We start from the raw sequence: 15,310 nt of genomic DNA, 5'->3' as shown, positions 1-15,310 counted from the left end.
AAGCTCAGGGTTTCTGGTGCTGGGAATGAGATGGGCCAAGTGGACCAAATGTCTGTGGGAGAACACTTGGGTAAGAGTGATCATTGTGTCATACGGTTTAGATGGAGAAGAGCATGGAACAATCTAAAGAACCTCTAAATTCGAAGAGGACTAACTTCAATGAGATTTAGCAAGGTTAAATTGGAACTAAAGTTTGACAGAAAAAGCTGTAATGGAACAATGGGTGATCTTTAAGGAAAAGAGAAGTTTCAGCTACAGGCTAGGTACATTCTAACAAGAAGGAAAAGCAGGGGAACCAAAGCCAGGGCGCCTTTGATTACGAGGGCGATAGAGAATATGACGAAACAGAAAGAGGGTGCATGATGCCTGTCAGGTGAACTCTTCAAGCAAGAACCAGGCCAAACACCACAAGTTGAGAGGGGAAGTGAAGAGAAAAATAAGACTGGTGAAGACAGTATATGAGAATAGAATGGCAGTTAACATAAAAGATACTATTTACATGCCAGTAGAAAATTTTAAAGTAAGTGCGTCGTAAGAGACGGGGTGAGGCCTATTAGGGACAAAGAGGATGATATACGCTTAGAGGCGCAGGGCAAGGATAGAATGTTAAATGAGTACTTTATGTTGGTGGTTACTAAGGAAGAGGATGGGGACAAAATATTGGTAGAAGTGGAGATGGTAGGGGTAATGGATGATGTTGAAAACTGATATGCAGGATGTACTGGAAAGGATGTCTAGGCTTGGAGTGGATAAGTCGCCTGGTCCGGATGGCTTGAATCCCGGGTTGCGAAAGGAACTGGGGGTGGACATAGAGGAAGGGCTTGCCATAATCTTCCGATCTTCCCAGGGGAGGTGCCAGAGGATTGGGGAGTGGCAAATGTGACAGGCTTATTCAAGAAACGGTGTAAAGACATTCGTAGTAATTACTGTGGTGGGTCAGGTTTTAGAAACAATAATCAGGGAAAAAATTAACAGACTCTTGGAGAGATTGGAGTTAACTAAGGAGAGTCAATACGAATTTGCAAAAGACAGATCGTGTTTGACTAATCTAATTGAATTTTTTGATGAAGTAACAGAGAAGGTTAATGAAGGGAATGAAATGGATGGTGTCTAGATAGATTTTAAGAAAACGTTTGACAAAGTACCACATAAAAGGCTGGTTAACACAGCTGAGGCTCATGGAATAGGATGGTCAGTGTCAGCTTAGATGAAATATTGGCTTAATGACAGGAAACAGTGAGATGTGGTAAATGGTTGTTTTTCAGACTGGAGGATAGTGGACTGCAGTGTTCCCCAAGGGTCAGTGCGAGGACCACTGCTTTTTTTGGTATATATAAATGGCTTGGATGTAGGAATACAGAGTAAAATTTCAAAATTTACTGATATCAAACTTGGCAAAGTGAGGATGATACCAATTGACTGCAACAGGTCATGGATAGGCTAGCAGAATGGGCAGACAAGCGGCAGATGGAATTTAATACAAAGTGTGAGGTGATACATTTTGGCAGAAGGAATGGGGAGAGGCAATATAAACTTAATGGCACAATCCTACAGAGTGTGCAGGGACACAGGGACCTGGGGGTTTCCGTGCATAGATCTTTGAAGGCGGCAGGAGATACTGAGAGAGTAGTTACCAAAGCATATGAGATCTTGGGCTTCATAAATAGAAGTAGTGAGCATAAAAGTAGGAAAGTTATGTTGAACCTTTATGAAGCTCTGGTTAGGCCACAACTAGAGTATATCGTCCCAGTTCTGGTCATCATACTTTAGGAAGGATGAGAAGGTCCTTGAGAAGGAGCAGGAGATTTACCAGAATGGTGCCAGGTTTGAGGGAATTCAGCGACGAGATTAGGTTGCAGAAGCTGGAGTTGTTCTCATTGAAGCAAAGGAGGTTTAGGGGAGATCTTGACACGTTTAGATAAGATTGACAAAGAAAAACTGCTCCCATTAGCTGATGATACAAGGACTAGTGGGCACAGATTGAAGGTTTTGGGCAAGAAATGCGGAAGCGGGATGTGAGGAAGAACTCTTTACGCAGCGGGTGGTAATGACCTGGAACTCGCTGCCTATGAGGCTGGAAGTGGAGACAATCAATGATTTCAGAAGGAAATTGGATGGGCACGAGCGAAATAAACTTGCAGGGCTACAGGGATAGAGTGGGGAATGAGACTGACTGGAGTGTTTCACCAAGAGCCAGCATGGAGCCGATGGGCTGAATGGCCTGCTTCTGTGCCATAATGACTTTATGATTTCCTTTATCTACTATATGAGGGACATCTTGCTTCTGGAGTAATGTAAAACCTACATAGGATAGCTCATGCTTCACCAATGACTTGGCCATTCCAGATATCCAAATCTAATACCTCATATCCAGCTTATTTGTCACCAACTGCTTAATTCAGATTGTAAGTGAAGTACTTTGGCAAAGAGATGAACCCGTTGAGGCTGTCGGCCCCTCCAGGATATTCAGTGGCAGATCAGTATAGGCTAAAGTCCTCTCATATCTCCCTTTTGCTCTAAATCCACCTCACAACTTAGTCCTGGGCCTAGCAATAGGCCTGAGAAAACCCTTTAATTGCTTGCCTAAGTGTTCTGAAGCATGAAAGGTTTTTTTAGAATTAGAACATTACAGCGCAGTACAGGCCCTTCGGCCCTCGATGTTGCGCCGACCTGTGAAACCATCTGACCTACACTATTCCATTTTCATCCATATGTCTATCCAATGACCACTTAGATGCCCTTAAAGTTGGCGAGTCTACTACTGTTGCAGGCAGGGTGTTCCACGCCCCTACTACTCTGAGTAAAGAAACTACCTCTGACATCTGTCCTATATCTATCACCCCTCAACTTAAAGCTATGTCCCCTCGTGTTTGCCATCACCATCCGAGGAAAAAGACTCTCACTATCCACCCTATCTAACCCTCTGATTATCTTATATGTCTCTATTAAGTCACCTCTCCTCCTCCTTCTCTCCAACGAAAACAACCTCAAGTCCCTCAGCCTTTCCTCGTAAGACCTTCCCTCCATACCAGGCAACATCCTAGTAAATCTCCTCTGCACCCTTTCCATAGCTTCCACATCCTTCCTATAATGCGGTGACCAGAACTGCACGCAATACTCCAGGTGCGGTCTCACCAGAGTTTTGTACAGCTGCAGCATGACCTCGTGGCTCCGAAACTCGATCCCCCTACTAATAAAAGCTAACACACCATATGCCTTCTTAACAGCCCTATTAACCTGGGTAGCAACCTTCAGGGATTTATGCACCTGGACACCAAGATCTCTCTGTTCATCTACACTACCAAGAATCTTCCCATTAGCCCAGTACTCTGCATTCCTGTTACTCCTTCCAAAGTGAATCACCTCGCACTTTTCCGCATTAAACTCCATTTGCCATCTCTCAGCCCAGCTCTGCAGCCTATCTATGTCCCTCTGTACCCTACAACATCCTTCGGCACTATCCACAACTCCACCGACCTTAGTGTCATCCGCAAATTTACTAACCCACCCTTCTACACCCTCTCCCAGGTCATTTATAAAAATGACAAACAGCAGTGGCCCCAAAACAGATCCTTGCGGTACACCACTAGTAACTAAACTCCAGGATGAACATTTGCCATCAACCATCACCCTCTGTCTTCTTTCAGCTAGCCAATTTCTGATCCAAAGCTCTAAATCACCTTCAACCCCATACTTCCGGATTTTCTGCAATAGCCTACCATGGGGAACCTTATCAAACACCTTACTGAAATCCATGTGCACCACATCCACTGCTTTACCCTCATCCACCTGTTTGGTCACCTTCTCGAAAAACTCAATAAGGTTTGTGAGGCACGACCTACCCGTCACAAAACCGTGCTGACGATCGCTAATGAACTTATTCTTTTCAAGATGATTATAAATCCTGTCTCTTATAACCTTTTCCAACATTTTACCCACAACCGAAGTAAGGCTCACAGGTCTATAATTACCAGGGCTGTCTCTACTCCCCTTCTTGAACAAGGGGACAACATTTGCTATCCTCCAGTCTTCCGGCACTATTCCTGTCGACAATGACGACATAAAAGATCAAGGACAAAGGCTCTGCAATCTCCTCCCTAGCTTCCCAGAGAATCCTAGGATAAATCCCATCTGGCCCAGGGGACTTATCTATTTTCACACTTTCCAAAATTGATAACACCTCCTCCTTGTGAACCTCAATCCCATCTAGCCTAGTAGCCTGAATCTCAGTATTCTCCTCGACAACATTTTCTTTCTCTACTGTAAATACTGACGCAAAATATTCATTTAACACTTCCCCTACCTCCTCTGATTCCACACACAACTTCCCACTACTATCCTTGATTGGCCCTAATCTAACTCTAGTCATTCTTTTATTCCTGATATACCTATCGAAAGCCTTAGGGTTTTCCCTGATCCTATCCGCCAATGACTTCTCGTGTCCTCTCCTTGCTCGTCTTAGCTCTCCCTTTAGATCCTTCCTGACTAGCTTGTAACTCTCAAGCGCCCTAACTGAGCCTTCACGTCTCATCCTAACATAAGCCTTCTTCTTCCTCTTGACAAGCGCTTCAACTTCTTTAGTAAACCACGGCTACCTCGCTCGACAACTTCCTCCCTGCCTCACAGGTTGTTTGTGCATAATCCACAAACTACAAATTTAACCCGCACTGGAGCTAATGAAAGACCATAATGCCCTTCACGCCTTCTCTGCAAGGTTCTGGAACAATGTGTCCAGGCTAAAATTAGTGTCCACCATACCCTCCACATACTGATAAATATCAACAATTGTGACAGATCCCTTTGAGTCTTCCAAAATAGCAATAACACTTTTCAGACCTTAGTAGGAAAAATCCAATAGAAGGCTATAATCACACCACAGATGCAGAATTAACTTCAAAATAATTTCATCCTTGCTACCAAAATGTGTTTCAATGCTCCTCCAGCTGACCACTAGGAGGTGCAAGTATTTAGTTTTCAGTCATCTAGTTAAACATTGTTCTGCGCCCAAACAAAATTTGAACTATAGAACCATACAACACAGGAGGCTGCCATTTGGCCCATTGTACCTGTGCCGGCTCCCTGAAGGAGCTACCAGTTAGTCTCACTCCCCTGCTCATTCCTAAATTCACAAATATTTCCTTTTAACTGTAGATCTCTTTTGAAAGTTACTATTCAATCTGTTAATGCCTCTATTTATAAAGCCAGGGATCTTGTAAGCTTTTTTTAAAAAAACAGCTTTATCAATTTCTCCTGCCAAGATTTATGTATGTGAATCCCCACGTTTCTCTCCAAGATCACTAGTAATAAAATATTCATCACTGTTGTGATGATTGAGATGCAGAAATATAACTATAGGTTGAACTAGTTGCATGCAGAGTTATTTTTACAAATCTGTGATTTTTTGGCCAATTGTGGGTGCTCAGCTTGAAAAAGGGTGGAAGACAGAATTGTTTGAGTGAAGTTCTGTAATAGCGAGCAGGATCTATTGGAGCTAGCAGGCTCCCACGACCAGGCCGAAAAAGGCAGTGGGAACCCCACCTCAGCCATTCGGAGCCCCACCGCACCCCCTCCCCCCTCAATCAGAGGACCGGCAGCTCAATAGTATCGGCAGAGCCACCGCCCAGCGCTGGAGAGCCGGACTCCAGGTAAGTGAGGCGAGGTCGCTGGGGCCAGGCTGGCAGGCCCCAGTGCTGGGGGAGGGATAGTGGGCATTGAGTACAGGGAGAGGAGGGGTTCAGGGAGGTTGGTTGGTTTCCACTGGGGCTACAGAGGAGGGCACACCCCCAAGCTCACAGGGAGATTGCCTCACTTCACTGGGTGACCTCCCTGCATGGCAGAGGCTTAATGCCAGCGGTGGCGGGAAGAGGTCCTCAATTGGCTGATAACAGGCGTCTTAAGGGCCTCAATTGGCCTCTGGTCGGGAGGGCAGTCTTTGGCCTATCCTGTCCCCGACTTAAATTGTGGTGTGACAGGAAGGCAATGGGCCCTCTGTCCCCCTGCCGTCTGTCACAAATCTGTGGGCCCCACCCCTCCAACCCCGCCTCCGGAGGGCCCATTAAATCCAGCCCCGTATGTCAGGTTATATGGTACCTACTTCATCGCCAAGCATGAACTAGAAGATAATTAGTTTACATTCAAGTGTTATATCAATGCATGGGTGTGAAATTGGTTTGGGCAGCAATGAATAGGCAGTCCATTGGCCAAGAAAATCCAGTGGTGTGCATTGTTCCCTCTAATTTTTTTTGTTGTGCACGGCTTATTCATTTCAATGTGCAGTACCTATAAAGTTTTTTGTGCAGCCATGCATGAATGTTATCTGAAATGGGCCACAAGAACATAAGAAATAGGAGCAGGAGTAGGCCATAATGCAGCTTGCGCCTGCTCTGCCATTCAATAAGATCATGACTAATCTTTGACCTCAATTCCAATTTTCCATCCGATTCCTGGATCCCTTGATTACCCAAGGGTTCAAAAATCTGTATAGCTCAGCCTTGAATATATTCAACAATGCAGCATCCACAATGCTCTGGGGTAGAGAATTTCGAAGATTTACAATCTTCTGAGTGAAAAAAACCCTCCTCATCTGAGTTTTAAATGATCAACCCCTTATACTGAAACTATGTCCCCGAGTTCTAGATTCCCCTGCCAGGAGAAACAGCCTCTCAGTGTCTACCCTGTCAAGCTTTCTCCGAATCTTGCATGTTTCACTGAGATCACCTCTCATACTTCTAAACTCCAGACAGTATAGGCCCAATTTACTAAACCTCTCATCATAGGACAACCCTCTCATCCCAGGAACCAATCTAGTGAACCTTCGCTATACCACCTCCAATGCATGCATATCCTCCTTAGATAAGGAGAATAAAACTGTGCACAGTATTCCAGGTATGGTCTCACCAAACCCCTATACAACTGTAACATGACCTCCTTATTCGCATACTCCAGTCCCCTTGCAATAAAGGCCAACATGCTATTTACCTTCCTAATTGCTTGCTGTACCTGCATGTTAACTTTGTGTTTCTTGTAAGAGGCTACCAATCTTTAAAAATATCTCGACATTTAAAAAATATTCTGCTTTTCTATTCTTCCTACCAAAATGAATAACCTCACAGCTCCCCACATTATCCTCCATCTACCACATTCTTGCCCACTCACGTAACCTGTCTATATCCCTTTGCCGCCTCTGTGTCCTCCTCATAGTTTACTGTCGCATCTAGCTTTGTATCATCGGGAAGCTTGGATAGATTACTTTCAGTTCCTTCATCTTAAGTCATTAATATAGATTGTACAAAGCTGAGGCCCCAGCACTGATCCTTGCAGCACCCACTAGTTACAGCCTGCCAACTTGAAAATGTCCCATTTGCTCCATGACCTTTTGGTCAGCTATGTGGCCTTGTCCAATCTGCACCTTCTCCTTTGTTATCTCTTGCCCCACTCCCACCTCACTTGCTTATAACCTGTGACATTTTTAATATTTGTCAGTTCCGAAGCGTTAATTCTGCTTCTCTTTCCACAGATGCTGCCAGACCTGCTGAGTGGTTCCAGCATTTCTTGTTTTTATATAATATTGAAAATGTCCCATTTATTTCTACTCTCCGTTTTCTGTCCTTTAACCAATCCTCTATCGATGATAACATATTACCCCCAACCCTGTGACCCCTTATCTTGTGTAATAACCTTATATGTGGGACCCTGTCAAATGCCTTTTGGAAATCCAAATATACTCCATCCACTGATTCCCCTTTATCTACCCTATTAGTTACATCCTCAAAAACTCTGTCAGACATGATTTCCCTTTCAGAAAACCATGTTGGCTCTGCCTCATCATATTATGATTTAAGTGTCTTTTTAACACCTCCTTAATAATATATTCCAGCATTTTCCCCAACAACTGAGGTCAGGCTCACTGACCTGTAGCTCTCTGCTTTCTCTCTCCGTTCTCAAATAGCGGTGTTACATTTGCTACCTTCCAATCCATTGGGACAATTTATGAGCGGCCTGTGTGGTACCTTCTGGGTTGCTGTGCACCTGCGCATGCCTTAGAGGGAACACTGATGGTTTGTAACTGCCGCTTTCAATTTACTATTGCCTGTTTCTAAGCTACTGCCCAAGAGCAATTTCATGCCATTGATCTTTTGTGTGACTGCCTCGTCAAACAATTTCATTTTGCTACGTAGTGCAACAGTTAAGCTGATTTCTTCACAATACTTTTGTGGTTAAATAATCAAGATGGCCAACACCCTAATTTACTAATCCTGTGCATAAGGTGTTGGGTTAATTATGTGTTATTAGGGGAGCCATTTTATAGAAGCAAAATACACCATTTTAGGAGGGGTGAAATGAAAACAGTTAGTTACCAAGTACAAAAAGAGCAATTTTGTGCATGTTGCAAAGAATGGCAGTTTGCTCATTTGACCTTTCACAATGTGGGAAGTCAAATCACCACAGTTGTGAGTAAAAATGAGCAAGTGTCAAAGTGCCTTTTTATTTTTCATGCTGTAGATACATTCTCCAAGACAAACTGATTCATGAATGCGCTGATATTAGACGGTTGAGTTACATACGCAATCCTCCGGTGATGGATCATTGTCGATGATTTTCATTGGGGGAGGAAGTGGAGTATGGGACTCGTCATCTGGCTCATCTTCCCCTCCACTCTGCATTCCAGATGAAGACTTGGATAAAGTGCCACTGGGAGGTTCATCTTTCCTTCCCTTCTGTTAAGAGAAATTCCATGAAAGATCAAACATATATTTCATAGATTCCAAAGACAATTGTTGATTTGAAGTCACGCAACGAGCGATATATAAAAGCGCTGAATAAACTTATATGATAGTTCTTTTAACAGTTTCTTGTCAATGTAAACACAACTAAGTTGCTTTACTACATTTCTTGGGAGGTATACAATATTTTTCCTCCTTTTTTTGCTGTTATACTGCCAACGATATGTACATTTGCTCATGCTCTGAGTAAAGTTCTACAGGCCCCAGGAGCCCTCCAGTAACTCAGCCAAATTGCCATTCTTCATGTGGGAACTTGGACAGTGAATGTCAGGGGACATGGCAAATGAGCCCAAAAGCTGTCCTTCTTGTCCACCCCCTATGACACATACCAGCAAGCTTTACTTGATAGCCATTGGGATCTGAGACCCTGATCAATTTATCCCCTCCCTAGTCCAACTAAGACCAAATGTAGAACCCTACCACCATTCCTGTGAAGATCAATGAACTCAGAAACAGAGCAAGAATTGAACATGGGGAATTCTTGGTTTCTATTGCTCAGTTCCACATTGGGCAGTGTACTAAGCAACTGAACTAACATGGAGTTCATCATCTGTGTGACAGTTTTAATATAGACTTGGCTCACCATATCTTGTTCTTATTTTGGGGCTGGACCCATTAAAGATGATTATATCCCCCCTCAAAAAAAACAAACATTCAGAGCTGTACAAAAAAAAAACACCTCATCTGCACTGTCCTCCTGAGGTGCATTTTCATTCTCCCCTGCTTTGGGTGAAGCTGGATCTATGCTTGTCTTGCCATTCCTGCCTCTTTTCTGCTTGACAATCTTCCTATTATCAGCCTTGCCACTGCTGAGTCTACGGACAGGGCTAGTCAGCCATTTCTTCAGCGTGTTTCCTGAGCGTTTGGGTCCCGGGGAATTCTGCATGGAATTTAACGAAGGCTGAGGCTGAAGGCTTGAAACAGATTCAGACTTAGCTCCATTGTCATTCGGTGAATAAGCATCTACAAATAGAAAGACAAAAAGTTCTTTTAGCAAGGTTAGATCAAAGTTCATAAATGTGATCTTGTTCTATGTACTCCACTATCTAAAGATCCTAATGAAATTATTGGTTGTATTGTCTAATTTTTTTATGAAACCTAAACTGACATATGCATACATGAGGAGATAATAAACTGGCAATCAGGTCTCTAACTCACCACATCACAAATTACTGGTCTTAGCCATGGGATGCAATTACAAGGGCCAAGCACCTTCCCATTGGAAAGGGAAAAATAATGGTATAGTAATTTCGGGAGACACCCCACTGCACTCTTATTCCTTGCTGAAGAAGGTCCAGTTTACCCACCCTTAAACCAGAAGAATGGTACAATGGGGCAGGGAGTGGGGAGGGTGGTCAGGAACCAAAAAGGAGGGTAGAATTTGAATCAAAACGGTTAGGTTTCATGCAATTTTTCAAAGTGAAATCAGTGTTGCATGGTGAATAATGGTAGGCCAAGTTTTTCTATAATATGTAGTTTGAAATTTATATTTAATACGTATAACCTACTAGTCCTAAGTGATTCCTTCTAAATTGCCAGCTCATGGCAGAGTTTCACTGGCCGCTGTTGGGCGGCACCAAACTTCCCTGGATTGATAACAGCTCCCATAAATCAAGAGGTATTTAAACAGCTAAGCAAACATTCAGAAGGCTAAAGCAGGTGATAACTATACAAAATTGGTGAAAAATATTGGTTACAGATTTAGGAAAGACAGTTTTACTGCCCAGCAAGCCATACTGCAAGGCATGATGGAATGAAGGATCACAGTTTATGTGACTGATTATCAGCAACCCATAAGCTCCTTGTACAGCAGACATGGGAGCTAATGTCAGAAAGCAGAAGACAACAGTTAGGCACCATAATACCGACAGTTTTCTGTCAGATTGTCATGTTACAAAGACTATCACCAGGGGCCAGCAACGTGTCCGTACGCGGATACCAGTCTCCGTGGTAAAATTTTTGAGGTCCGTGGTAATTTTAAATGTCTTGCTCCAAGCCTTTAAACTTGTGAAAGTAATTACAAAGGATCGGGGCATCAGGTTAGTTCCTACAGCCTGCCAAAGTTTTGTATCCGGCCTGCCAATCAAAAGCGCGATTGGGATTCCTGTACGTGGACCTCTGCCGAATTGGAGCACGGGGGAGGTGGGAGTCACTGGGAAGACTGGAGCTGTGAATCAAGTGCTCCTTGCCCATGTCGGAACTTGATCGGATAGCGCACAGGAACAAATGATAGAACCAGAAAGACAAGACTTCTTTGAGCCAGAGAAAGCTGTTTTTTTTTTAGGCAGATAGTCCACTTTCTCAGCTCGCTAAATGCCCTGGTTTCTCTCAGAGCGCGGGGGCAGCGCCGAGCAGCAAGGAGTTTCCGCTCCTGGTGCGTGGTGGGGGTGGAGGGGAGGGATAGAGGGATGGGGAGAAGGAGGGGGATAGAGGGGGGAGAGGGTTGTGTGCAGAGCGGGAGACAGAGGGGCACAGGAGGGAGAGGGGGAGAGAGAGAGAGAGGGACACAGAGGGGGCAGAGAGAAGGGAACACAGAGGGGAGGGGATTGACACAGAGAGGAGACAGGGAGAGCGACAGAGAGACAGAGATCAAGATCACATCTATCCAAATTCTCTGCATCGCTCATCAAGCATGTGGGCAGATACTGACTACTTGTGGAAGCATAAACAATGCCAGATATCTCACTAAATAGGGAGAAATGTGTTTTAAATTGGACTGTTTTGATGGCATAGGTTGGATATACACTTTATATACAGATTAATTGCACCCAGCTGAGTCAATAACTTTGTCAAATGTCCGTGGTGCAACATGTTGGTGCCTATCCCTGAGTATCACAGTGTATCCTTTGTATTGTAGTTCTGGAGCAACAGGGTGAAAACAACTCCCATGATGCTTCTCTTTAACAGAGACAATATCTACAGGAGATAAACAAAAACTCAGACACAGTTCTAACAAAGAACTCATTAGATAACAATTTTAGCTCAAATTGTTCCATGCTTATGCATTTATTCTATTATTTTTATGGCCACACACACGACTGGTCCAGAAATAAAGTGGCTGGGATACCTTACAGAAAAGGAGCAATAATACTTCATTCAAATTGTAACATTTGAGGTAGTAGCTTTTCTTTGGGAACTTTTCTGATTTATATCTCAGGTGAAATAATAATGTTCTTTATTTGAACCAATCAGAAAAACATGACACTTAATTTTTCATGCTATGGGCACATTTAATATTTAACCTACACATTTAAGGTTTGAAACGTGACTTCAATAATATGGACACAAAGACTGAAATATACTAAGACTTATCCCAAATCATTTAGAGAAGTCAAAAAATCACAATATTTATTTCAATGCTCATTGAAAAGTTGTTCCTGAAAAAAATAAAATGAAGTTGTAGATTTTAAGCTGACTAAAAATCTTGAAACATTTTCTTCCCCTTAGTTATCCTTATGGGAAAAAAAAACAACTACAGGGATAGAATATTTTATTTTTGTTTTTATCCAGAACCAACATCAGCGAATCAATCTGTATAATAAACAAGATTACAGTACTATTTCAAAATGCACCATAAGCAAATTTTTCAACATTCTGGTGAAAGCTTTAAAAATGAAACATGGAATAACGTCCAAGCAATTTTACAGTGGTTATGGCTGGTTGAGTAACTAAACCTGTTACTAGGGAGACTGAATAAAGTAATTACCGAGATAATTATTCAATGTTATGATTTTAGGGGTTAACATGAGTGCCTGATTTAAAAGAGTGGGGAGCTGTTCTATGGACAGCCACTGCTAAAGTAATGCTTCAGCGAGATACACACAACTGATGCACCAGAATGTAGTGTTAGAGACATGTACATGACTGGGGTCAAATAGATTTCTGTATAAATTCCTACTTAATGTCTTCCTTGTGTTTCCATGTCTTTCATCTCCCTTTTTTTGGTCTGATTGGTTGCGCTTCTGCACTTCATTAGTGACATTCCAATAGGATATTTGAAACATGAATGTTTCTCAACCTTTGAACAGTTTCTTTGTACTTTTTTAAAACCCCAAAATTATTAAGTGTTGATGAGTTCTTTCTGTGGCCCCCCCACCCTCAAATCAAACGTCTGTGGTCAGCAGATCAGGGAAGACACAAATTTAAAGTAAAAACTGGTATGTTGTGGGGGAATGGAACAGACGACTAAGTATACTTGAACAGACTGAAATTGTATCATGAGGCATTACAGTTTTACACATCATGTTGCTAGGATACTGAACAAATTAAGCCAGTTTTACATCTGAAACAGACCCAATGCCAAAAAAAGTAAACTAATATATTGGCCGGAATTTACCGCCCCCCCCCCACCTCTCCACCACCAGAGGGCATGAGGAGGCGGGGTAAAATCTGAGGCTGCAGGTAAGGGATTGCCAAGGGGGCCATGAGGCCACAGGTCATTGTGGATCAGAGCACACAGGACTGAGATCATCTGCCTTTGCAAGAGGATATTGGCAGGTGCCACCCAACTGATCCAGGCACTGGAATCGCATCTTCAGAAACGCAATGGCTTGCTCAATAGTTGACCTGCTGAGCAGGTGGCATTGTTGTATTGCCTCTGTGCCTCTGTCTGGGGCTCCTACAGAGGGGTCAGCAGCCATTTCTTCAAGAGATTTCCCTTGTCCCCTTGAAGCCAGTCATGCACTTTGGGGGATGGAGTGAATTACCGAGGCTACTGGACTGGTAGAGGACGAAGGAGTCATGGAAGCTGCCAGAAAACCAAGTGCAGACATAGAGGAAGCTCTTGTGGTTGCAGACCACTTAGACATTGAGCGAGTAGAAGCCCTTCCTGTTGACGGATCTCACTGACTGGTCACTGGATGCCTTGATGGCCAACTGTGTGTAAGCGATGATGCCCTCCACCTGGGAGAATATAGCGATGGAGGCTGAACCCAATGCCAGCGCAGACCCATCTGTTTCAAAGTGGGTGTAGTCGCCTGCCCTCCTGAAAATGGCATCCTTGACCTGCCTGATGGCCTAATGAGATGCTGACTTTGAGATGCCACCTAGGTCCACAGCTGATCCCTAGAACAGCCTGGTTGCAAAGAAGTTCAGGGCGACGGACACCCTGATGGCTGCAGGTAAAGAATTGCCATGAGGGCCGTGAGGCCTCAGGTCTTTGTGGATCAGAGCACACAGGACCGAGACCATCTGCCTGGACAGGTGCAGCTTTCAACGGCACTGGCGCTCTGTCATTTGCAGGTAGCTGACTCTTGCGCTGTACACCCGATGTTTTGGGTAGTGCCTTCCTCCCTACGCTGTGCTCCTCTGGCCTCCTGCTGTCCAGGAGGTTGTACCTGTTGCAGCTCATTCTGGCTGCTCTGCCCAATGTCAACATAGACTGTTCCCATCTGAACCCCCTCAGCTGGGCTTTGTGCATTCACCAGGCCTTCCCTGCCAACAATAGCTGCCCATGTGATGCCAGCTGGCTCACGTACCTCTCCAGTTTCCTACCACTTACCATTGAGAAATTCAACTCTTCCAGCTGCAGGAATAGCTGAGGCTCATCTGAAGCAGCTGAGCTTTATTTGCTGCCTTTGCTTTATTTTAATCCGCCCCTCCCATAGACCTCATGGCCCTCCATACTGTTCACCTCTTCAGAACCCTGTCATATTCCCCCCATGGCGTCTTCCTCATTTCCAGCCTTCAAGAATTGCGAACTGATACTGACAAGCCTGTTAATGAGATCTTTAATGAGCTCAACAGGCACTTAACTGGAGGTGAAAACAGAAAGTTCTGGAAATACTCAGGAGGTCAGGCAGAATCTATTGAGAGAGAAGCAGAGTTAATGTTACAGGTCAGTGACCTTTCATCAGAACTGGCAAAGATTAGAAAAGAATTAGGTTTTAAGCAAGTGAGGGGAGCGGGGAGTTGATGGGGAAGAGAACAAAAGGGAAGGTGTGTGATAGGGCAGAGGGCAGGAGAGATTAAATCACAAAGCTGTCATGAGACAAAGGCAAAAAGTGTGTTAATGCTTATAGTGAAAGACAAAGCATTAGTCCAGAGAGAGTGTTAATGGCAGAATATTGAGCAGCTCTGTCTACATGAAAAACAGACACATGGTTAAAAAACAAAATAAAATAAAATCATAAAAAAATAGAAAAATATAAAAAAGGCCAGTCATGCTCTGAAATTATTGAACTCAACGTAGAGTCCGCAAGGCTGTAGAGAGCCTAATCGAAAGGTCAGTTGCTGTTCCTCGAGCTTGTGTTGATGTTCATAGGAACACTGCAGCAGGCCATGGACCGAAATGTGGGAACGAGAGCAGGGGGGTGTGTTGAAATGGCAAGCCACCGGAAGCTCAAAGTCATGTTTTCGGACTAAGCGGAGGTGTTCTGCAAAGCAGTCACCTGATCAGCATTTGGTCTCCCTAATGTAGAGACAACCGCATTGTGAGCAGTGAATACAGTATACTAAATTGAAGGAAGTACAAGTAAATCGCTGCTTTACCTGGAAGGAATGTTTCAGGCCTTGGGTGGTGAGGAGAG

At 43.8% G+C, this 15,310-nt stretch overlaps 1 protein-coding gene across 10 annotated transcripts in view; it reads right to left on the bottom strand.

Annotated features, from left to right (window-relative positions):
• kalrna (kalirin RhoGEF kinase a) overlaps positions 1-15,310 on the bottom strand; it is a 980,827-nt gene that overhangs the window by 175,894 nt on the left and 789,623 nt on the right. For all 10 annotated transcript variants that reach the window (XM_068035342.1, XM_068035333.1, XM_068035338.1 and 7 more), the window contains exons 35-36: positions 9,463-9,746; positions 8,565-8,717 (exon numbers count right to left, since the gene is read on the bottom strand). In XM_068035342.1, the coding sequence (XP_067891443.1) occupies positions 8,565-8,717; positions 9,463-9,746 (437 nt within the window). The remainder of the gene's footprint in view (positions 1-8,564; positions 8,718-9,462; positions 9,747-15,310) is intronic.

Source organism: Heterodontus francisci, chromosome 7 (genome assembly GCF_036365525.1).
Source record: "Heterodontus francisci isolate sHetFra1 chromosome 7, sHetFra1.hap1, whole genome shotgun sequence".
NCBI classification, from domain to species: Eukaryota; Metazoa; Chordata; class Chondrichthyes; order Heterodontiformes; family Heterodontidae; genus Heterodontus; species Heterodontus francisci.
The sequence above is the reverse complement of the archived record's forward strand: the minus strand, read 5'-3'. Positions and strand labels throughout refer to the sequence as shown.